The sequence below is a fragment of the Octopus sinensis genome, linkage group LG5 (assembly GCF_006345805.1).
Source record: "Octopus sinensis linkage group LG5, ASM634580v1, whole genome shotgun sequence".
In the NCBI taxonomy this organism is placed as follows: domain Eukaryota; kingdom Metazoa; phylum Mollusca; class Cephalopoda; order Octopoda; family Octopodidae; genus Octopus; species Octopus sinensis.
Window position 1 is genome coordinate 44,058,466 of NC_043001.1, and position 25,812 is coordinate 44,084,277.

Genomic DNA, 25,812 nt, shown 5'->3' on the forward strand with positions numbered 1-25,812 from the left:
CTTCAGGATCAGAGCTAAATGGTTGCCCAGAAGAAGACCAGCTTGGAGGAGAAGGGTCTGGAAGCTTAAAGATCCTGCAAATGGACAGACATTTAGAGACATACTACTCGAAGCCTTTGACGAAATAGAAGGGGATATAGCTTCACTTAATGTGGAAGACAACTGGAGATTTCTACGGGACAATCTGCTGACAGTCACTGACCAGATCTGTGGATGGAGCAAAGTATCATCTCGACCCAGAGTAACGTGGTGGTGGAACACTGTGGTTGACAGGGCTATTAGACAAAAGAGACAGGCTTGGAAGGACTGGAAGAACGGTGGTAGCAGGGAATTGTATCAGACAGCCAGAAGGGAAGCTAGGAGATAGGTTTATTTAGCCAGAGGGGAAGCGGATAAGAAAAAATTTGCCAATGTTCTGAGCCGTGAGGATGAAAGACTTGAGGTATTTCGTGTTGCAAGACAGTGTGTGAGAGAAAATCATGATGTGGTAGGAGAGAAATGTGTCCGCATGGATGATGGTTCACTTGCGCTAAATGAGGATGCAAAGAGAGAGGTTTGGAGATGCCACTATGAAAGGTTGCTGAATAAAGAAAATGAATGGGATAAAGAGAGTCTGCCGAATGTCAACCCAACAGAGGGACCAGCCATCCGAGTTGAAAATTCTTTGGTAGTTAAAGCAATTAGGAGCATGAAGACAGGGAAAGCCCCAGGCCCATCAGGAATTACTGCAGAGATGCTCAAAATATCTGGCAGTGTCGGCTATAACCTAGTCACCCATATAGTCAACCAGGTGATACACGAAGGAGTCATACCCAATGACTGGTGTAGCAGCATACTAGTCAACTGCTACAAAGGTAAAGGTGATGCTCTAGATACAAATAATTACAGAGGTATCAAGCTGTTGGATCAGGTAATGAAGGTTATGGAGAGGGTCATAGCCCAACTAATTAGAGAGAGAGTTATTTTAGATGAGATGCAGATTGGGTTCGTGCCAGGGAAAAGTACCACTGATGCTATATTCCTGGTAAGGCAGCTGCAGGAGAAATACCTAGCCAAAGATAAGCCCCTGTACCTGGCTTTCATTGACATGGAGAAAGCCTTTGACAGGGTCCCCTGATCCCTTATCTAGTGGTCAATGAGGAAACTAGGGATAGATGAATGGCTGGTGAGGGCTGTGCAAGCCATGTACAGAGATGCCGTAAGTAAGGTTAGGGTTGGCAACATGTACACAGAAGAATTCAAAGTAGAGGATGGGGTCCACCAGGGTTCAGTACTTAGCCCCCTCCTATTTATCATAGTCCTCCAGGCAATTACGGAGGAATTCAAGACAGGTTGCCCCTGGGAGCTCCTCTATGCTGACGACCTTGCTCTAATTGCTGAGTCACTATCAGAACTGTAGGAGAAGTTCCAGGTGTGGAAGGAGGGTTTAGAATCGAGGGGCCTTAGAGTCAACCTAGCTAAAACCAAAGTACTAATAAGTAGGAAGGTAGACAATCCACAAATGTCTTCAGGAAGATGGCCCTGCTTGATCTGTAGAAAAGGTGTAGGTAGAAACTCTATAAGATGTACCCAGTGTAAGCTATGGACACATAAGAGGTGCAGCAATGTCAAAGGTAGGCTAACTGGGAAGATAGTTTTTGTATGTGGCAGATGCTCGGGAGCATTAACCTCCGAAAATCTGCAGAAAACAACTTTCGTCACTTTCCAGGGGGAAAAACTAGAAGTAGTTGATAGCTTCCGTTATCTAGGTGACCAAGTCAGTAGAGGGGGTGGGTGCGTTTAAAGTGTAACTGCTAGAATAAGAATAGCCTGGGCAAAGTTTAGGGAGCTCTTACCTCTGCTGGTGACTAAAGGCAGACTGTATGATGCATGTGTACGAACAGCCATGCTACATGGCAGTGAAACATGGGCCGTGACTGCTGAGGACATGCGTAAACTCGCGAGGAATGAAGCCAGTATGCTCCGATGGATGTGTAGTGTCAGTGTACATACTCGACAGAGCGTTAGTACCTTGAGAGAAATGTTGTACCTAAGAAGCATCAGTTGTGGTATGCAAGAAAGACGATTGCGCTGGTATGGTCACGTGGCGAGAATGGATGAAGATAGGTGTGTGAAAAAGTGCCAATCCCCAGCAGTTGAGGGAACCCGTGGAAGAGGTAGACCCAGGAAAACCTGGGACGAGGTGGTGAAGCACGACCTTCGAACTTTAGGCCTCACTGAGGAAATGACCAGCGACCGAGACCTTTGGAAATATACTGTACGTGAGAAGACCAGGCAGGACAAGTGAGCCCAGCCCACTTATGCATGCCTTTCCTCCCTTGGACCCAAAGACCTGTTGAGGCAAGCGAAGTCGATATTGAACCTCATCCGACGACAGGCACCCATGCCAACCCCCTTTGCTTGCGAAGACATGTTGGGGCAAGTGAAATCGAAATTGAACCAATCCTATGACTGGCACCCGGCAGATGCCAGGACCCCTGGACTGGTGGTACGTAAAAAGCACTATCCGAATCATGGCCGATGCCAGCGCCGGCTTGACCGGCTTCTGTGCCGGTGGCACGTAAATTGTACCAATCCGACCGTGGCCGTTGCCAGCCTCGGGTGGCACGTAAAAAGCACCCACTACACTCAGGGAGTGGTTGGCGTTAGGAAGGGCATCCAGCTGTAGAAACATTGCCAGATAAGACTGGAGCCTGGTGCAGCCTTCTGGCTTCCCAGATCCCCGGTCGAACCGTCCAACCCATGCTAGCATGGAGAACGGACATTAAACGATGATGATGATGATGATCTTAATTTTCCTTTTCCTTTATCACATACAAACATATAGTTGCTTACTCATTTTACTAACTGTCTGTAAACTAGCATGTGTTGGAAAGGGACTATTTATGGCAAAATTGCACTATTTTATGATCAGAAGTGCTCTCTGACATAAATCTTTGCTTAGTTTCAAGTAAGGCATATTTTATTCCATGTCTTTGAAAGTGCAGTGTGACCATTCATGATATCTATAATCATGTACATTTGTACACACACACACGCACATATGCACTCATGCATATGTAATAGACTTCCTACAGTTTCCCTCTACAAAATTCATTCACACTTGCCTGATTGCTTGAAGACATTTGCTCAAGGTGTCACAGTGGAGCTGAACCCAAAATGGGGATGACAACAAAGCGAATTTCTTAACTGTGCAACAATGCCTGCATGTATATATATATATATATATATATATATATATATATATATATATACATATATGCATATACACTTGAAAAAATTATGTATAAGTACATTTTGTCCTCCTTTTTCTTTTGTATGTAGGTATCATTAATTTCTTCACTGCTACCACAGTGCTGAATCCACATACTTTTACTCTTTTATCTTCTCTTCCTACTCCCCATTAAAAACCCTGACCTTTCAGTCTTTTACTTTCCTATCTCTCAATCTCCATTACTATTACTTCTCTTTAGCAAAGCAGCAATTTTAGAAAAAGACTTGATTAAAATAAAGCTGCTACTGATTGCGCTGGTATATTCATCAGCTAGTGAAATTGAAATGTTACCTGGTTTAATTCATTTAAGCAGGAAATTGAATTTTAAGGATGCAAATTCAAATTTTGGTCACAAACATTTGAAATCAACCATTTCATGTGAGAATTTGCTACAAATGAAATGATATTTCTATCCCTAATATTACAGAAAAAAGAGTTTGTCACATTCAAACCTTTCAATATGGTTAACAAATAAGATTCCCTCCAACCAAATTGACTCAAATAAACCCGGATAGCTTTAAGACCCTTGCACAGAGGAACCATTGTATTGTTAAAGGCCAAATGATTTATGGTCCCTGTTATGACCACAACAGGAATTTAGCTTGCATGGAAGACAAAAATACATCAAATGGTTTTCAAGACTATTTGTAAAAGGTGAAGATGGTTGGCTCTCTCTGTCTTCAAAACCTCGACAACAAATGTACAATTCCCTACTGCAAACTCATGACAAAAAATATTTATTACACATATCACTTCTAAGTTCTGAAATTCAATAAAATTTATGAAATATGAATGTAAACATGTCACCAAAGGATCTGAGACTGCAATGCTCATTCTGATTTTTCATGCAGTAAAACAGAAACAAAATTATTGAATTCCAGCAAAGACAATTTCTAAACATACACAGTAGAATACAGATACATAAAAGCACAAAAACATTTCAAGAGGAATACATTAGAGAATTAATATGAATTGTTATATTGTAAGAGTATATTCTTACCACAAAAGATGTTGACTACAGTGTATTGTTAAAGGCCAAATGATTTATGGTCCCTGTTATGACCACAACAGGAATTTAGCTTGCATGGAAGACAAAAATACATCAAATGGTTTTCAAGACTATTTGTAAAAGGTGAAGATGGTTGGCTCTCTCTGTCTTCAAAACCTCGACAACAAATGTACAATTCCCTACTGCAAACTCATGACAAAAAATATTTATTACACGTATCACTTCTAAGTTCTGAAATTCAATAAAATTATGAAATATGAATGTAAACATGTCACCAAAGGATCTGAGACTGCAATGCTCATTCTGATTTTTCATGCAGTAAAACAGAAACAAAATTATTGAATTCCAGCAAAGACAATTTCTAAACATACACAGTAGAATACAGATACATAAAAGCACAAAAACATTTCAAGAGGAATACATTAGAGAATTAATATGAATTGTTATATTGTAAGAGTATATTCTTACCACAAAAGATGTTGACTACAGTGTGAGGGGTGGTGGTATAATGAGCATTACTAGGAGGATGAAGGACAATATATACTGTCTTATACTTCATTAACACAAACGTTAGCTTGAGGGGTGAAGAGCTTATCCAGAGTTATCTGTTGTATGATGCAGCATCCCGTTGTACAGCTCAGTATGACTCATTGAATATTCTTTGTGTAATTTTTATGTTGTGTTCATGATTAGGATCTAATTGAGCAAATTTTCCTCTATAATTGCCAACTCTTTAGCAACCATTTTTGGCACCAATTTAAGTGGTGTAGGTGAAACTTCCATTTTCTCATCTGTATTTTGAGTTTGTTCTTTTTCCAGCATCAGCTCCTCATTAGACTTTCTACCTAAGACACTAGCAACTCAATCACATCATCCTCTATGATTTCTTCAAATCCTACAATCTTTGCAAGTGTCACACTATTTTCTGAATTTGATGTAAACTTCTTGCTTGAGGAAAACTTGCAATGTCATGGATACAGTCTGGTCATATAGTTTTCCAAGCACTATTCAAAGTGGAAGGTTTCACTTCATCCCATGACTCATCTATATTATCCATAGTATCCATTATGTTGAATTTCTTCCAGAAATCTCTGACTGTATGTTTATCCTCCCTGTCAATTGATTTCACAAGTTGTTTGAAAGTTCTTCTCAGATAACATGCCTTAAAGTTAGCTATCACACTTTGATCCATTGGCTGGAACCAATAAGTACTCTAAAGACTATTCTACTCTTGCATTATCAAAAAAGTCATTGAAGTTCACTGGGTGGTTCAGCACATTGCATAAAAGAAATTTTATCAAACTTTATAGACAATTTGCCCTTTGCACTTCTAACTTCATCATCATCGTTTAGCTCCCGCTTTTCATGCTGGCATAGGTTGGACGGTTCAACTGGGGTCTAGGAAGCCAGACAGCTGCACCAGGCCCAGTCTGATCTGGCAATGTTTCTACGGCTGGATGCCCTTCCTAACGCCAACCACTCCATGAGTTTAGTGGGTGCTTTTTACGTGCCACCGGCACAGGTGCCAGACGAGGCTGGCAAACGGCTATGATCGGATGGTGCTTTTTATGTGCCACCAGCACGGAGGCCAGGCGAACACACACACTAATGTACACACATGTAGGTGTACATGCTGATAGCTGTTGTAGCCAGTTGGATTCAAAAGTTGGTGAGTTGATGGAGGGGATGATGTGGGTTGCATTAATTTAGATGTTAGTGATGGTGGGAAGGTATTGTTGGTGTTGTAGTGATTACACTGTTCCTAATTGTATTGTTGTGACTGTTTAGTCTCAGGTTAATCTGCATAGACCTAAGATCAAAGACATTTCATTCAACTTTTAAAATATACTAGGACACACCATTTATTTGAAATGGATTTATTTTCTTCATACTATATATTACTGTTGCTGTTGGTAGTCGTGATTATGCTAATGAGAGGAACACACACATACTCACACACAATATGATAGTTTTTCCAAATCATTAACTATATATTTTGATCTAAAATGCAAGTGGCTGTTGAGTTAAGAAAGAGTAATGTTGAATTCTTAACACTTTAAAACTATAAATACATGTTTCTGTAAGAGTGAAATTATAGTCTGTACCCCAAAATTAATGGTCATACTTTACAATTTCCATAAGCATCAAATCCCATAACCAGTGGTAGCCATAACTTGTGTGTGTAGTGGGGGGTGCCCCTTTAACTGTTTTTCAAGTTACTTAACCCTGTGTTCATATTTAATATGTCTGAATTAGATGTCATGCACATAGTTTTTGAAATATATTAAGTTGTTTCATATGAAATGTTGTATTTGAAAGGTAACAATAAAATGTTTCAGAAGTGTTAGAGAACTGATTTATTTAATCAAAGTATGATTAATGTTCATTTATGACCTTTACCCAACGTTTCTCTATGTCATATATTCCATCTTTAAAAAAAAATTCGTCTTTTGCTGTGATAAACTGTCTGAATGCTTCAATTAACTTTTCTCTATTTAAGAATGTTTTATTGCTTATGAAAAACTCCAAATGCTTAAATAAATGATTATCAGTAGGAGAGATATCAAGGGAATGGAGAGGATGTTGCAAAATCTCATAATTCAGGCTTTGAAACTTTTGAACTATAGCTTGAAGAGTGTGAGGACATGCACTGTTGCGGAGTAAAATTGGGCTATCTCTATTCACTAGTCTTGGTTGCTTCTTTTTCAAATTCTCATGCATACAATCAATTTACTGGCAATACCATGTACCTGTTACCGTTTTTCCTTGTTACAAAAATGAATAATGAATAACTCCTTTTGCAGACCACCATACAATGACCACTAACTTTTTAGGGTGCAATGGTGGGTTTGGGTAGTGTTTAGGTGACTCTCCTGCATCTAATCACTGTCCTGTTCTCCTGCTGTTGTCAGAGAGTATCCATTTCTCATTACAAGTAATGATTTGATGCAAAAATGGCCTTTTCCAGCCAAGAAAGCAATAGGGAGCACACTTTGAGGTGTCTGCTTTTTTTAATCTTGTTCAGTTGATGTGGAACAAACCTATCCATTTTCTTGATTTGTCCAATTTTTGAGAGATGTCCAAAAACAGTTGTGCGAGATATATGGAGTTCTGATGAAAGTTTTGAAACCATTGTTCTCAGATTTTGTTCAACCAAAGCATTTAATCCATCATGCCAAATAACTGATTTTGGCCTACCCCTTGGTTTATTTTTGAGGTTCTCATCTCCTGAACAAGAGCTTTGGAACCATCTCTGAACAGTCCTGATGTCAACAAAACCACTACCAAAGGCTTGCTTGATATTCCATAGAGCTTCTGCGGCACAGTGACCCAGTTTGTACTCATACAAGAAAATCACTCAACATAGTTTGGTTGTTATTATTTTCATAAGGTCTGTGGATACGAATTTTGTATACCAATATTGTTGGGAAAGACAAAGAGTCAAGATTAAATACAAGGTTTACATAGTTGAGTTTTTAAATGACTGAAATAACAAGTAATTAAAAATGCGACATTTCATGTGAAGCAACCTAATACTTTTAATATCAAGTGTCTACATGTAACAGTGCACTAAACACAGAAATGTATTAAATGTGTTGGTAAGCAGTTTCATTTCTCACATGAACGATGACTTTTCATGAGAAATCCAATAGTATTTTATGAAAACAAATACACATTCATTAAAAACAATTTTGGGCCATTTATAGCTACTTTTCAATTTGAGCAGAGGTCCCTACTCTCTCTCTCTCACACACACACACATATATATCACAGCATGGAAAAATGAACATTTAATGATTACACACACACACACACACACATATATATATATATATATATGACAAGAATACAAAACATCCAGACAGTTAGGTGATACAAAAAAGGGACAACAAAACAACCAGATAGACGATACAAAGAAAACAATGACGGGTCATTCGGAGTTTTCTTTCCTCAGTTGAGTTCCAGATATCTTTGCAATTTAGGCTGATTATATTTGTGATTGCTCCAATCTGGTCAGCCCCAAGGAAAAACTAAGCTAAGAACATTAGATTCCTTGGAAACGTATGTATATGATAACAAGGACTGAAAAAACGGAGAAAGTTACACAAATACACATAACAAGACATAACAACAGGTGTCTTTCGACTAAGGATGAATTAAATTAAGCTGGCGTGTATGGAAGTAAAGCCTTACGGCAGGGATACAAGATTTCACAGGCACAGAGAAGAATATAGATGTTGCATGGCCCACGGCCAAAGCAAGAAAGAAAGGTCAGGCTTGGCCGAACACTGGTCATGTGGGGAGAGAAGAGAAAGAGGCAGGACAGAAGAAATAAGGAGGGGCAAGAAAAAATGACAGGGACACAGTGAAGTGAAAGGAGGAGGGAAAGTGAGCATGAAGTGAAGGCAATGAAATGTGAGAGAGAGGGAACGAAAGAACGAAATAAGCGTGAAAGGGCTGATAGAAAGAAGGAAAGAAGAAAATGATAAAAGAAAGAGTAGTACAAGATTTACATAAATATATACTTACATATAAGAGACCAAAGTTTACATACATGACTATATATATAATACAAAATGGGACAAGAACGCAAAACATCCAGACAGTTAGGTGAAAACAACCAGATAGACGATACAAAGAAAACAAGGACGGGTCATTCAGAGTTTTCTTTCCTCAGTCGAGTTCCAGATTACCTTTGCAATTTCAATATATACACACACACACACACACACACACATATATATGTTACAGATGTAGTTACAAACTTAGTCATACTTAAGAGTGATACTTATTTCACCTATTTCAAAATATGTATGCCAAGAAAATACAGAAATTAAAGAAATGTGGAAAAATAGAACTGTGTGATTCCTTATTCTTTGTTTAAATCAACATATGTTTATGTACATGGCTGCCATTCTATAAAACAAGATGTGCTGACATCTGTAAACTAACATGCAATGTTTATTTTTAAAAACTGTTCTCTTTCCTTCTTAACCCCTCTCACTTTTAGTATATTCTATGTAGAACATTTGACATTTGCTAATGTGCACTTATTTAATAGACACATTTATGATACAAATAACAAATGAAAATTCTTGAACAGTAAGAAAAATAAAGTTCATGTTTGCCATTTTTGATTACATTGATGTTTGGCAATATAACAAACTCCAAAAACAAAAAAAATCTGTCACCAGTATTATTGATAATCATTAAGAACTGCTAGTTATCATAATGATCACATCTGCTAATGATCCAAACCAATTAAATTTTAAGCTTTACAAATACTTGGCAAAATTCCTTTGTAAAGTTGACATTTTAGAAAATATGATAAACAATTTCATACTAAGTTTGGGAAAAGGTATTGATTAACCAAGACCTGAAAATAGTGGACTTACATCCTAACATCTTAAAGGGTTTAGATAGTCTAGAAAAATAAAAATTAAAAAAATAATAAAACATCTAGCTTTAAAGAGGGGAAAAAATTATTTCTTAAAAGTTTTTAAAACAAACATTTAATGAAAGTTTAAAATGAGGTTGGATAAGAGTCATTTTACCATGATCATTTTTTAAAATCACTGCCCTTACTTACAAATATGTGTGCATCATTATACTTATTTGCATAATGTATGTATGCACACATCCTGACAACTTTGTGAATTCTATGGAACAAATGGGTTAAGGGTTAAAGAATTAAACCCAAGCAGAAAAAAGTGAATCAAACTTCTCTTTCAGATAATTCTGAATTTCTCATCTGTACATTCAAACTTCATGCCAGGATTACAAAAGTAGACATAAAATATAATGATGCTCACTTAGAAATGGGAAAGCTTGGGAAACACTTTGCGTCTGATATTTGCTTGTAACAAGCAGAAGGCCCATTCCACAGAATCCCTGTTAACTGGTCAGCAGTCTGTTGAGCTTCTAAACAGAATGATTTGAGACTACTGATGTACTGGGAGAGTGGCTTATCTGGAAATAGAATCAGTAGACAGGTCAGAATAAGCCATATTGCAAAAGTTGACTAGTGCTAAAAACTGCTAAATCAATTCAAAAGCAACAAATAAGCACATTCTTTTGAAAGCTTTTTACTTAATGCATGTCATTTATTATCGTTTTTCTTTTGCTATTCGGTGCATTTGCAAGTGCCTATTTGAAAAGAAGTCAGGCTGTGGGAGACAAAGAATTGAGAGATGTGAAATGAGTACAACAAATACTACAAGTTAACAAGCAGAGCAGAATTAGGCCAACGTTTAAATACAATGTAAAAGGTCTGCTGAATAAGATAAGCTGTCTAACCAAAGACAACATAAAAAAGCAAGAGAAATAGGAAAAATGAAAATTAGAAAAAAAGAGAAATATAGAAGAACTGTTTGTAAAAAATAAAAATAGTGTGTATGTTTATGTGTATGTGTCTGATGGTGGATGGGTAGGTAGGCAGGCAGACAGACAGATAGATATAAACGATACAAACAGATAAACAGATAGAAAGAGAGAGGGATAAATTATCAGTAAAAGCAGTTTGCTTCTTTCATAACATGGGTGATGAGAACATCCTTGAGGTCATCATATCTCACAATGATGAAATCAAGTATGTTAAAGTGAGGGTGTATCTGTGATGTCATATATTTTGCCTTCAGGAATTGAGAGCTAAGTTAGAGGTGATGGGTTTGTACCAAGACAGAGAACCACCAGGGTATAGTTTTCTTAGGGAAGTAACAACAAGAGACGGCTTTGGTCAAGAATGAACCATAACATTCTTGACTTGAAGAAGGTCCTTAATAGGATACTATATTCTATAGTCTTATAATTATTAAGAAGACTGAAGGCAGATGAGTAGCCAGTGAGAGCCAGAAATCAGTATCCATAAATGTTTGGTTTCCCAGCTTTTTCCTGTTGATTACAGTTTTCTCAATAATAACAGAGTAGTTCAAGATTGGCATCCCATAGCAACTGCTGTAAGTTGATGACCTCAATGAAATCAGTTAAAAAAATTAGAAAAATTCCAAACATGGAAGAAAGATCTAGGACTGAGAAGCTGAAAGATCCATGTAGTAGAGATCCATATTTTACTTGAAAGGAAACAGAACACCACCAACTGAGAAGTGGCCAAACTTGATACGCAGAAAGGCAATTGATAAGGACTTTATACTGTGTAAGCAATGCAAACAACTGGTACCCAAAAAAGTACAGTAGGATTCCAGGTATGTATAATAGATGCACATGAGTAACTAGCAGTAAGAGCACCAAATAAATGAAATCTCTTAGTTGTCAAGAAAACTCATTAGAAGTAGTTTATAACTTCTGTTACTGAGGAGATGTCTTCAGCAATGATGTATTACAAAGGTATGGTAATAAAAGTAAAGATTGACTAGAGAAAGTTCAGTGAGCTACTAACTACCTCTGTTGACAAGAAAGGGTTTCAGATTTCTTTCTGCAAGTGAAGAACAAACTGTTAGATGCTTGTGCACAAAGTACAATGAATGCATAGGCAAGAAAGCAATGTAGTAAGAATGCTCTACAAGAAGTGTAACCACAGCAAGAAGGAGCAAGAGAGAAGACTGAGATGGTATGGGCAAGTGATGTGTATGAAGAATGACAATTGGATGAATGCAAGCAGGAGCCTGCCGACAAGTAAGACTGAAAGAGACATGAACAAAAGTGGTGAGGGCTGAGATCAGAATAGTTGGTTTCATAAAGGAAGTGATGAAAGATAATGACAAATGAAAAGACTGTGTTGAAAAAAATCATATCCAGCCCAAGCCTAGTATAGAAAAATAGGCATAAAAATGATGATGAAGGAGAAGAAGAAAAAGGAAAATGTACAATGTGGAAGAAAAACAATATATTAATGTGTAAGAACTATTTTCCCTATTAATTACAATGGAAATAAATGAATGTAGAAGTGGAATATATTGTATTTACACTATGAGAAAATTCCAGTTAAGACAGCAAGGAAAAACAAATCATATTCAGCACATAATACACATAACTAAATGAATAAGCAGAAATCATTAGAATGTGTAAATTATGCATTAATCAATATCTAAAAGTTGGCAGAATATTTATTAGTTTATATTGTAACAAATGGGATTTTCAATAACAACTAATCTTAGTTTCTTATCATTTGATACATCTAACAGAACCAATATAAATATTGATTAAACTCAGTGACATTTCAATTTTCATTAATATTAAAAGAAGCCTTTTAACAATTAGGTGTTAATTATTTAATTGATATTGTCTCTAAATGATAGTTCTTCTAAATCCACCACAAGTAGGTATGTTATACTTTGCTGTTTGACATTGGAAATCTTAATCATCATCATTACTTAATAGTTCTTTTCCATGCTAGCATGGGTTAATTTATTTGAATAGTTTTCATGAAGTATTCTATCTAATGCACATGCAAGAGGGCATTTACTGGAAATCATAAAATAAGCCCCCGCTTTTGTATTATATTTTTACTGTTATTTTATTTCCTTACCAGTATTATAAAAATACAAATGCCATTTGAACATTTTTGAAATTGCTTTTCAACACTTAAGCTTGCATATCATTCAAAACACAAATTCAAATTAAACAAACCAACTGTTTGTTTTAATCCAATGACCAACTACAATTACAACGAAAAGAGTAGAAAAATTAACCTCAAATAAAATGGCATTTTTCTGAAAGCTTTAAAATGAAATTATGCTTCACTACCTGTTCTATTCCTTAAGTATTTAAGCCAACTTTAATTTTTGTAATGTCCACAATAGAATATAAATAGCTTTATATTTCAATCTTTAGTTGAACTGTAATGCCTTCAAATTGTTTTATATTAAATGCAGCAATACAAGTTTCTTGAATGAAGGTCAAGTAAATCTACTTTTATCGTTAACTGTTTGAGTTAACACTTCAGACCAACATTTAGAGAAGTTAAATATATAAAAATGCCAGATCTTAATTATATATATATATATATTATCATCATCATCATCGTCCTTCCATGAAGGCATAGGGTGAATGGTTTGACAGGATCTGGCAAGCTACAGGCCTGCACTAAGCCACACACTTATTTTGGCATGGTTTTTATGGCTGGATGTTCTTCTTAACACCAATCACTTTATATATATATATAGATCGTTATCACTTAACATCCATTTTCCATGCTTGCATGGGTTAGACAGAATTTGTTGAAGATTTTCTACACCCAGACAATTTTCCTATCCTCTACCCTCACCTGTTTCCAGGTAAGGTAATATTTCTCTATGGCCTGACATGTTTTCATGGACGTATTGATCAATTGTGCAAGGTTTTAAACACATGTTATTTCAAGTTTAGAAAATATCTTCTGAATCAGTGGAAATAAAAACTTTCAGCTTCTGTTGCCAGATAGTATGGAGAAATATGGCAATGATAACAAATTCATGTTATTTGAAATTAATTTCTTATTTCATTTTACATCTGTTTTTCCACACAAGGATGGATTCGATGAATATATTATTGAGGCATTGTTTTATTGCAAGATGTCCTTTTTGTTATTAACCCTTACTTGTTTTTTCATGTAAAGGATTTCTAATTTTCCACATCTTTGAAGGCATAAAACCAGCAGATGATTTGTTGACAGGGGAAATGATAACATAACCACTCATAGCTTGCAATTTTCAGGGAAGTGCAAATATAAAGAATCACAGTCACACATACATGCATACAGACACAAACACACATACATATGAAGGTCTTTTTTCTGTTTCTGTCTCACAAGGCCATATTTAACCTGGGATCTATGGTATAAGGCCCAAGGTACTGCTGGTGGGACTAAACCTAAAACCACAATTAGGAAGCAAACTTTTTAACCAAATACAAATTATCGCCAAACCTTAACCCTACCTTTGATTAGGGAGTCCACTTTACAGGAGAGCATGTTTATTTTATTACTAAAGATTTCATTGTATTATATTGGTCCCAATATATTTAATCCTCTGAAGGAGTTTTATTATCCCAGTGTTTGGAGTACTGGCCACATTACTTTCCAATGACATAGGTTTGCAGGAGGTGACCCATGTACTGTGATTTAAAGACCTTCCTCTGTGGCACATGAAACATGAGACAGGCAAGATCTGGAGATGAAACTGCAATGGATTACCAAAGAATCAAAGTTATGGTTGAATTGTGCTTTCATAGCCAATCCACTTGGCATTTCCCTCATCTACCAGTGTAAACCTTTGAGAACATTCAGTCCTTTTAGTTGACCAATTTATCTTTTCAACTTGCTGTTATCCCACTGACCATTTATGGTCATCTGTCAGTCATTGCAATAACAAAAATGGAAACTAAAGAGTGGTGTTGGTTTATTGTAAAGCTATTTGTTACTCTATGGTGCTCAATGGAGATAACAATAAGGATTTTAATGATGTTAATGAGAGAAGTAGGTGTCCTGGGGACAGTAACAACTAAAATAATTAAAAGAAAAATTCAACACAGATTATAAAAATTGGAACTGAGATACACAAAGAACTTCTTTCAGAAGACAGCACTATTAAGAACAATTTGGATTCTGAGGAATGTTCTTGAAATGTAGTAGAAGAAAGAAAATCTGAGGGACAGTTAATCATCTGTTATGTCTCTCTCTCATAAACAATTGGTATAAGATCACTCTGTTGAAATGTAAATAATTTTAATGAAGAGAAGGATTTCTAAAACCAGTATATGGAATGTGGGTGTAGTTTATAAAATTGATACCAGTACTAGACTAATGCATGTTTTACTAACCTTTGATGTTATGGAAAGGCAAAACTGAACTCCAACAGGATTTTGAAAGGTTAAAAAAAGAATTAAGTAGCTAAATATCTATACACAACAATTCTGCTGATCTGCTGCCCTTGTAATATTTTCAACAAGGGCAGTGGATGAAGGATACATTATATGGAAAAACTGTAAAAATGGTTGGTGAATTTAAACAGAATAAATTACAGAAACATACGAACAAAAATGAACAGTTTAGAAAACGTATGAAATAAGATATACCAATAGGGGAACAACCAGATAAGGGCCAATTATCAATGAACCCCATAGATCCGAGATAATTCTGACTACTGAGGCATGGAATTTTTAGCAGCTGTGTTCTCCAGCATGCTCATCCACTTAACATATTCACAGGAAAGCAGCACTTTCATTTCTGAGTAGTTGATAAGAATATAAATGAAGGATGTAAGCATCTGTCATCAGTGTCTTTTCAGTCATGCCCACTATAAAACATCTTTTGCCATGGCTATCAAACAAAAGACTGACTTCCTCTCCTGTTCAAAGAAAAGTGGAAAAGCAGCTTTTGTGATGGACTTGACTGCTAGCCAGATCTTTCATAGGCATAAAATAATGATGATGATGATAGCATTAGGTTCAATCCAGTGGAAAAAAAAGTAAAAGAAAAGACAAAAACTAGCTATTGTACTACTTAGAATTATTGGACATTAAGACAGATGTAAGTGCTTCCAAAAATCAGGCTTAGAACAGCTCAGATTATGAAGATATGTTCTGTCTAAAGCCTTTTGATAAGGCTTAACAGTTAGTTTGAAGAAAATTCAGTAAATTAGATCCATACTGTGTAAAGGAGAAATAGTAATTCTTTCAAATTTTGGCACCAAGTCAGCAGTTTCTGAGAGGAGGACACAAGTCAGTTACATTGATGCCAGTACTTGACTGGTACACTTAAAAGAATGAAAGGCAAAGTTGACCTTGGCAGAATTTGAACATAGAATGTAAAGAATTAGAAGAAATTATGCTAAGCTTTTTGTATGGTGTACTAATGATTCTGCCAACTCACCTTAGTAACAAAATTTTCCATTTCTTGGAGTGTAAAGTGAGACATTGTTATTTTATAGATGCAACACAGAATTTTGAATATCTAAAACCCAATCAAGTCTTATGCCATAGAATAAAAAAAAAAGACAAAAAATACTAACTTTCCATTCATGGATTCAGTTGCTTATCAAGAACATGGCACTCCATCCAATCCTTTGTTGAATAGTATTTTCCATAAGCCCTTATTATTATTAAAACTCTAGAGGAAGAAGTGCGAAGAAAATATGAAGTTTTTGGAAGGAAAGGTAAGAGAGAGGAGGGAGAGAGAGTAGGATTGTTCCATCTAAACTTGTAATCAAGATTATATAAATCTAAATACATAGATTTTTTGGCTCTTTTTAACAGTTCACATTTGATTTTCAGTTATCATGTATAAGGATAATTTATCTAGTTAGGAATTCTAGTACAAAATACTGAATTATATGATACAGCTGGATAACCTTCCAACTGAGAGTGAAACTTAACTTCTTACAGCTTATTTTGAGCATGCTGTGAATCTGACCAATATCTTAACCAAGTAGTCATATAAAAGACACCAGAAAGAAAATATTTTGCAGAATTGTTAAATATAACTCTTAAAATATGAAGAAGCAAATTTTTTCATAAAAGTAAAAGAAAATTGTAAAAAGAAGTTAGATATATACTTGAAAATATATTTGTAATCCAAAATAAAAGTTAAATGTAACTTAAATGAATTACATATCACTTTCACTGACAACAAATGTTGAATGACCATGTGCTGGGAATGTAAAGGACAGACAGAAGCCAAAGAGATCTAAAGCATTTTAAAAATTAAGTCTCACTTTCTAAATTATAGCTATGTTTGATGTGAACCCCACTCTCATTCCATTAAATTATCAGGCCAAATATTCACTAAAAGGTTAACAAAAACAAAGATGAATTTTTCTTACATATCAACACCAGCATGGTCAGGTTAAGAAGTTTGCTTCATAATCACATTGTTTTGAGTTCAATTCTTCTGTATGGAACTTTTGACAAGTATTTTTGTCATTGACTTAAGTCAACCCAAGCCTAGAGAGTGAAACTGGGTAGGTGGAAACTGTGTGGAAGTCCTATCAAATGAACTGTTCCTGTTTTTAGGTGGTAGGTTTAATATGTCATTTGGTTTAATGCTGCCACTTACTCCTTGTCTACCTTTACAGGAATTCACTCTTTCTCAAACATTTTGCAATATCAGAACAGACATGAGGCAGTGAGCTGGCAGAATTATTATCACACCAGACAAAATACTTAGTAGCATTACATCCATCTCTATGTTCTGCGTTCAAATTCTGACAAGGCCGACACTGCCTTTTATCCTTTTGAGGTTTGATAAAATAAGTACTAGTTGAACACTGGGGTTGATATAATTGACTAATCCCCTCCCCTGAAATTGCTGGTCTTCTGCCAAAATTTGAAATCAGTATCAGAACAGACACACAAGCAATCAGTTGAGCAATTGTAAAAAAATAGTGGCACCCAATTTTTTTAGTATTTGGATATGTTGAATGTGTAAAATGGTAGTACTTTGCATATAATATAAAAAGAGAGAGAATAGTAAGCTGAGAAAATACTACAACTATTGATCATAAAGGAAGGCTAAGGACACAGATACAAGAGATGTGCGAGTTCTTAATAAAAGTATTAATCCTTAAATGGAATTTTTAGAGATAGAATCAGTGTAAATAATTCATGCATTCAAATAGAACGATGTTAAAATCAATAATTGTATTATAACATAAAGTTAATGCTTAATGCTTCTTTCACTAAGCAATCACCATAATGTAAATGGAGTAATTAAAGTGATCCAAGATACAAACAATGTTTAATATTTTCCTAAAATACTTTGTAGTTCATACAGATGAAAAAGGATAGTGTTTCATTGATCATCTTCCTCTTCATTATTGTCAGTTTTATATAAGCAATATAACATTAAATATAAATAAAAAAGGGAGCCTCTACACTGCCCTCCAACTAGCTAGAAATAGTAGCCAAATATCCCTCAAATTACACCCTAGCATCTTAAGGATAGCATATATTAGACAATATAGTCCTACGTATGCTTAAAAAATGGAATGGTTATAGATAAAATATCTTTTGTCATAGAAATGTTCAATCAGGTTTCTTATAGGATTAAACAACAAAAGCTATTTCTAATGAATTAATGCACTAGTTTAGTCAGAGGTAGTTAATAACTGTTCAATCATTAATTTTAACACTACTTCCTTGATTGTCACTGTTTTAAAACTATAATAATCATCAATTTACCATTACTAACATACATCAATATTTCCAAATTGTTTAAGGCAGCAAGCTGGCAGAATCATTAGCACACTGTCTTCACATTCTGAGGTTTACCTTTCATCCTTTCAGGGTTGGATAAAATAAGTACCAGTTGAGTATTGGAGTTGATGCAATCAATTTCTGACCTTGTGCCAAGATTTGAAATCAATATTTCCGAATTGTTAATATATGTGATATCACAGTATATATAATAGTGTGTTACACTATTTGACAAAAGCAAATCTTAAATTTCAATTGCTTAATCTATAAGGAGAAACAATTTAGTAGAAGGAGCATGATGTAATTGAAAAATGTTTCATCAGTTTTCAATTACATTATGCTCCTACTAAATTGTTTCTCCTTATAGATTAAGCAATTGAAATTTAAGATTTGCTTTTGTCAAATAGTGTAACACACTATTATATATACTGTGATATCACATATATGCATAGAAAAATAAAAAGCAACAGAACCCACTCCAGTGTATTCATTCTTAAATCACTACAAAAAGATATTTTAGTGATGTTCCAATAACCCAATGGGTTGTTAGGTAGTTTTTCAAAAATGGGAACTTCATTTAATGCCTTATTTTTTTTTTTAATGTGAACACCTACGTTGGCCAGAATTCTAATAGTATGGATAAGGTTTTGGATGATATCTGTTTTGTTGAACTCTTCCTGTTTTAGTCAATTAACCACTCCTATATTATTTCTCTTTTAACCCATACAAATTAAATATTGCGCTTTCATCACCCATTTTCATAGTGTTTCAGCAACTCAATGTGTTACAAGATATGCTGGATAGCTTTACCTGGCTGACATACAATTGCTTTTAGTAAATGAAGGAGTGGTGCTAGAACTGTGAAATTTTGCATGCATTAATTTCAACTTTTCTTATAAATAACTGCATAGTTTCTTTCCAGGTAAACTGACATCTGACTGTTTAAAGAAGACTTGAAAAGTAACTAGTGTCCACTTCTCATGAAAATGAACACAATTTGGCATTGTGGTGTTATTAAGTACCTGCAGAATAACGGTTTAACTCCATACAACATCAATGCTAATATGGTTGCTACATTAGGGGATAACACTCCAGCTTTATCAACAGTGCAAAAGTGTATAACTGAATTTAGGAGGGGGAAGGGAGAGTTTTGAAGATGATCGAAGATCTGGATGTCCTGCAAACGTCACCACCAAGGAAAACATTGAGCATGCTCACCACATGGTAATGGATGGATGACAGGCAATTGACTATAAATCAAAAAGCCAATGCTACTCATGGGATATGAGAGTTGAGAATATCCAGCACAATGAACTCAGCATGAAAAAAGTTTCTGTTCAGTGGGTGCTACATCTTCAGGCACCTGATCAAAAGTACACCAGGTTGATTGCATCATGAGAAAATCTGACTTGTTTGAGGCAGATCCAGTTGGTTCCTTGAAAGTTTCCTAAAGGATGAGTGTTGGCTTCATCATTTTGAGCCAGAGACAAAATGATAATCCATGCAGTGGAAACACCCCTCCTCACCTACTCCTAAAAGGCCAAGGTTGTTTCATCTGCAGAGAAGGTGATGGCCTCAGTTTTTTTCAGATGCAAAAAGTATTGTGTTTATTGACTATCTTCAAAAGGGTCACACCATCAATGGAGGGTACCATGTTAACTTGCTGAGGCAGTTAAGAAAGGCTATCAAGACCAAATGCCTTGGAAAACTGATGAAAGGGGTTTTGTTTCGGTAGGACAATGCTCCAGTACACAAGTCCTTGCTTTCAATAGCTGCTCTGCATGATTTTGGTTTTGAACTCGTTGATCACCCTCCCTATTCTCTCTCCATTTGGCCCCATCTAACTATCATCTGTTCCCCAACATGGAAAAACACTTTTCTGAAAACCAGTATTGCAGTGATGATGACATCATATCTGCTGTTTTCTCTTTTTGCTTGTTTTACTCATTAGACTGCGGCCATGCTGGGGCGCCACCATGATGACATTTTTTGACCAACAGGATGAAAGCTTTTTCACCAATGGGATCCAAGTACTGCAACACTGATGGAAGAAGTTAGTGGACTGCAGTGGGGGTGGACTATGTTGAAAAATAAACCTCATTTGGTCACATTCTCTGAGAGTATCTTAGTCAATCTATGAACTTTTCAGCCAACCCTTGTACATCATGTGATACAGTTTATTACTGATCAATAGACAAGCACTACTAATTTACCATTATTTCAAGGAAGTGTGCTGGTGAAAATCGAAAGAAAGCATCAAGGCCAACATTGAACTGAAAGCATCCAAAATATTTTTAACATGGAAGACATAAATAGCTCTAATTTAATATATTTTGGAAGCATAACTAAAAATCAATTGGATTTCCCTTCAGAGCAAACTGTACTTTAGCCTATACTTTATAGTACATCAGTCATTACAATATCAGATGCTTGCTACACACATTTATCATCACTGCTTCCACTGCTAAATTTAACTTTGAATTGTGTCTTCTCTTCCCATGCTTGGTCTGTAAGAGAAACAAGTGTAATACTCAATACACTCAACTCTGTCAAATATTTCCAACTCTTAACCTTTACTAAAAACACTTTCCTTACAATAACCTATACTAAGCACTTTTCCTTAACAAGCCAATGAGACAGCCTGTACTGATAAAGGAGCCTCTACATAGTTACTTGACTTGCTCAAAATAGCAGCCAAGTCTCTCAAATCAAACTGTCATCTATAAAAAAAAAATACTGGACAATGTAGTCCAAGATAAATTATGTCTGAAGAGATGGCATGGCTAGAATGCTATTGATAATAAGTCTTCTTGTCCAGAAGTTACATGACTTTTCCCAGCAGAACCCTCTTACCACATAACTTTCTATCAAGGTTAACAACACTGATTACATTAATGTCTACAGTTCATAAGTATAAAGATGCCATGGGTTATATTGTTGAATAGAAAAGAGATGTTATTCATATAAATTTACTTTATCTGGCAATGTATTGTGCATATAATAGATGTTCACATTCTTAACAGTTTTCATGAGAAAAATTAAAAATTAAAAGTTGAGAACCAAAAATAATCTTCAGAAGAACCTTTTGTGTATTTTTAAGGGAAAGGAATCTCAAGGCTTCCTTTGTGAATTAAGAGGTTTTGATTTTACAATGTTATTGCTGGTACCACGAAAAATAATAGAATTGTAGAAATATCATTGATACTTGACATATAATAGAATGGCTTCATTGTTGTGTGTGAAATACACAAGCACACTTACAAAGTAAATGGCCCAATGAATATAGTACAGGACTGGCATTTCAGTTTGCCTTTTGGCAAAACACTTGGTTCCACTTGTCTTAGCTTATTCAGATAGGTGTCTTACTTCAAAGAAACTTACATGATATAACAACCCATCCGAGCAGAAAAATTTATCTCACATTTGCATAACACAAGAGAAAGAGGCTATAAGCACTGATCATACAAATCTTCCTGATTTATGAAAAGAATTAACCTACAAAGAAAAAATGCTACTGTCAGCCTGTGTAATGAATCAATGACACTAAAAGTAATGAAGAAAGAAGTGTAAGCAAATAATTGGCATCACTTTAGTCTCAAACAGCTTCATATGCAATATACATCAGCAAAGCTTTTTTTTCTTTTTCTTTTTTGACAAAAACAGTTTACTATTAGGAATTAATATAGATTATCGTTGACAAAAAGAAAATAATGTGTAACATTAATAAATAGAATCATAATATAATTACTCAAAATATGACCTATGCAAGTATTTTGAGAGAGTAGGAAAAGATGAATGGATAACATGAAACAAATATTACTCTAGCTTTAACATTCTTTTTAGAATAGGCCGAGGTATCGTGAGCTGAACAATTTATTTTAATTATAAATGTGTAATTTTGTCAGGTTATATAACTGAAAAACATAGTATTGTTTCTTATTTAGCCGTATCGTGTAGCAAGTATAGCAAGAATGAGACTTTACAATGCATGTAAAGGAATAAGGAAATTTCTATGTGGTCATCGGACCTGTTGGAAATAATAGTAAAATCCCCTCCTTTAAAAAATATCGACACCTTGGATAATGTAGTACTAAATATATAAAATGAGTGTCGCAGCTGGAACACCTTTCATAACAAGTCTAACAACATAGCATTTGTAAATTTCCTAATCTTCCTTCATTTCTTTCCTATATGGTACAGAAAATGAATTTTTAAAACTAATTTCTGTGTTGCTTTTTATAGCTTGTTTAAGGTGTAATTATGAATATATTTCAAATGAGAAGTGTGAATCGTCTCAACTGATGGTAGACGAATCATTATAGACACTAGTGACGAATAATAAATGTCTACCTCATAAAATAATAAGATTTAATTTAATCCTTTGTATTTTTGTCTACTTTGTGTGTATCTTTTCGGGTACTTTTTGTACCACAGGATAACGTACAGTAAAGATACATATATAAAAAGACCCCCGAAAGTAAAAGAAAATACACAGGAAAAAGTATTCTTCGTTTAATGATTAATGAAGTTCTGTATACTAAAATATCCATTCTAGTAAAAAGTAGGAAAAAAAAGTAGGGCCTCACCTCGACAAGATGGACTAGAATCAATGGTTCTTCCCATCCATTCCCAGTAAACTGAATGTAAATACATCCCACCCCGGGTTGAAGATACAAACTTCATAAACAGTGATGAGTTTACGAAAAGACATAAATGTCACATTCTCCCACATTTTCCACCTACTGAGAGAGCCTTGAGTCAACCAGGGTGCCTCTATGCAAAAGCTCACCCTGCTAGAAACAGCAGCCAAATGACCTCAAACAAAATACTAGCTTCTTAAAAAGGAAGAACACATTGGATAATGTAGTCCTCATGGGTTTGCCAGATAGGGGCAGCACTGGGGTGTAACAACGACAACACTTTGTTGGCTTTACTGTCTATGTAAAAATATTATTTTTGTTTACAACTAGAAGACGTTTTCACTAAACAGCGATTACTTCATTTCAAGATGGTGAAAAATGACAGTTAAAACATTATTTGTTGAGTGATTTCAACTCTTATAGAGGTACAGACTATTTATTCAATAGCAGAATCTAAACCTTAATACAAAATAGTTTGCAAAAGAATATGCATCATTCTTACTTCCATCAATACACAAATAAACTGGTGAATTGTTTCGTTAGATTTGTTTACGAACTATCACACACGTGTATACACACACAAACACACGCTGAGTGAAGGGATTTTGTAATAAGAGATCTCCAGAACAAGGATCGAATGCAAAAATATTTCACAATTCTTGCTTGCTCGACTAAAGAATAACGCTATAGCTAGTCCCTACATTTTTGTAATCACCTCATTCGACCCTATTGCTTATAACATATTTGATGTTGAAAATATTGAATATAAACACGCTATTTTATCATTCAACAAGATGATAATTGAGAGAGAGACCCTTCAATGAAAATATTACATTTAAAATTACCCCCACCCCACCTCGCCAAAATCATAAAATAAAATTGCATACTTTAGTACTTTCTCTTTTCCGTCCCGGGAAAATCAGGTTTTACTTACCCACAGTATTTCCACATCTTAATCAGCAATTTTAACCTTCTTTATTCATTACTTTCAACAGTCACATGGCATAAAGAGGAATTGCACACTCAATCTTTTAATTCATAAACACTCATAATCATAATAAATGAAACCCCTCAGCAATTTCTCTTCAAAGGAAGTGTTGTCATTTCTTTTCTTTGAGAGGCAATATCGCAGCTCAAGTAGCTAAAATGGCTGCATTATTGCCGGGTTCGGATATCCTTATTAATTCAATTAGGAATTTTTCCCTATCATTTATTTCAGTATTTAAAGCAGAAGAAACTAGTATTTATAAAGAATACGATAATCTGATGATATCAGATTAATGCAACGGTTCAGAACGCTAAGATATGAATTTCTTTTAAGCTTAGAATTATGTCCACTAATAGGTGTTGGTTTTCGCACAGTGGTACGGCACAGGTTTCCAGAGTGACAGGTGGTGCATTTTTTTTTTTCACACTGCGGACGTCAGCAAGTTTATTACATCTAACAGAGTAAAAGATGCTAAACTTAACTAGATTAAATTTTGTAACCACGAACATAACAACAGTACGCTAACCCCTACAAGCGGTTTTTTTTTTTTAAATTATAAACATGCAAAAGGGTGTTCAAGTAAATATGAAACTATTCTGTTAACATATCATATTGAATTGTATGCATAAGAAAACATGAATATTAAAAAAAAAATTTTAAAAACATGTCTATGTTCAATATACTAACGCGTACATGTGTAAACATAAAACTCAGCACGATCCAAACAAAATAATGGAAAGAGGCGGGGCTAAGAGAAAACAAGGACGTAGAAATAATTGTCATAGAATCGAAATAAACAAAGGAGCATTATGTGAAATATATCAGGCTGTAGTTCAAAATAATGCTTCGATGCTGGCAGAAAAAGAGAAAATAAGCAGACTACTACAGGCACACGAGCAAGTGTTATATATACAAATGTTTAATTGATTACTTACCTAGCCACATCGATGACAAAAAGTAAGAATATTAATGTTATTTCTCACTCTCGTGTAATCTCGTTCCTTACCACATGACTTATACAATAGTCGTCTGCTACTCAAGAAAGTCGTTTCGACATGAAAACCTACCTGTCTGCGACACCAATAATGTTGATGATAATCACTTTATTTTTAAGTATAGAAAAATGATATTGATTTCCCGTTGAAACGAAGTCTTGCAAAGATTTAGATGCTCATTATTTTTCTTTTCTAACAAATATACCATATGTTTATTGAAATAAACAAATGCCGCATTATCTGTTGAATAATTTGTTCACCTATGCTCCGTAGATAGTATTGTAAAAGTGTTGCTGTAAAGAACCAGCCAGTGATAGCCGCTACAGCAACTACTCTAACACACAAGATGTTGGCGGCGTGGCGAGAGGTTCTTTCTCCAGGCAAGACGTCCTCATCCCAGTGTGACAGGGAATCGCAGCGTGTTCGGAGAAGGTTTAAACTAGTGGTTCTCAACTGGGGTCCATATGGCCCCTTGGAGTCCGTATAAGATTTCTGGGCTTCCACACAAGCAAAATAGTAAATTTGGAATCCACGACAGTATTTTATGTGTCCATGAAAAATTTTTGCTTTAGATATATTTATTGCTAGAAACAGCTGAGTTTCTCTGAAGTTTTATATAGCTAAGCTTACTCAAGTTGATGTGTGATAACTAAAATAGGAATTTTGAAAGTGTCTATAAAAGTGGTCTTTAAACAGCGAATGGCTATGGGGTTTCCTTGAACGAAACAATAATCAAAGGGGTTCATAGATAATAAAAAATGGTTGAGAACCACGTTTTA

The 25,812-nt window shown here is 35.2% G+C and overlaps 1 protein-coding gene across 5 annotated transcripts in view; it reads right to left on the reverse strand.

Annotated features, from left to right (window-relative positions):
- The window catches only part of LOC115211835 (BTB/POZ domain-containing protein 17-like), a 40,603-nt gene extending 15,501 nt beyond the window's left edge, over positions 1–25,102 (reverse strand). The window contains exons 1-2 of one of the 5 annotated variants that reach the window (XM_029780553.2): positions 24,974–25,102; positions 10,097–10,253 (exon numbers count right to left, since the gene is read on the reverse strand). In XM_029780553.2, the coding sequence (XP_029636413.1) occupies positions 10,097–10,253; positions 24,974–24,983 (167 nt within the window). In that variant the 5' untranslated portion in view covers positions 24,984–25,102. Of the gene's footprint in view, positions 1–10,096; positions 10,254–16,228; positions 16,251–22,996; positions 23,136–24,973 lie in introns of those variants that run through there. The other 4 variants (XM_036503364.1, XM_036503365.1, XM_036503366.1 and 1 more) reach the window with 4 other exon arrangements.
- Between the last annotated feature and the right edge of the window lie 710 nt (positions 25,103–25,812).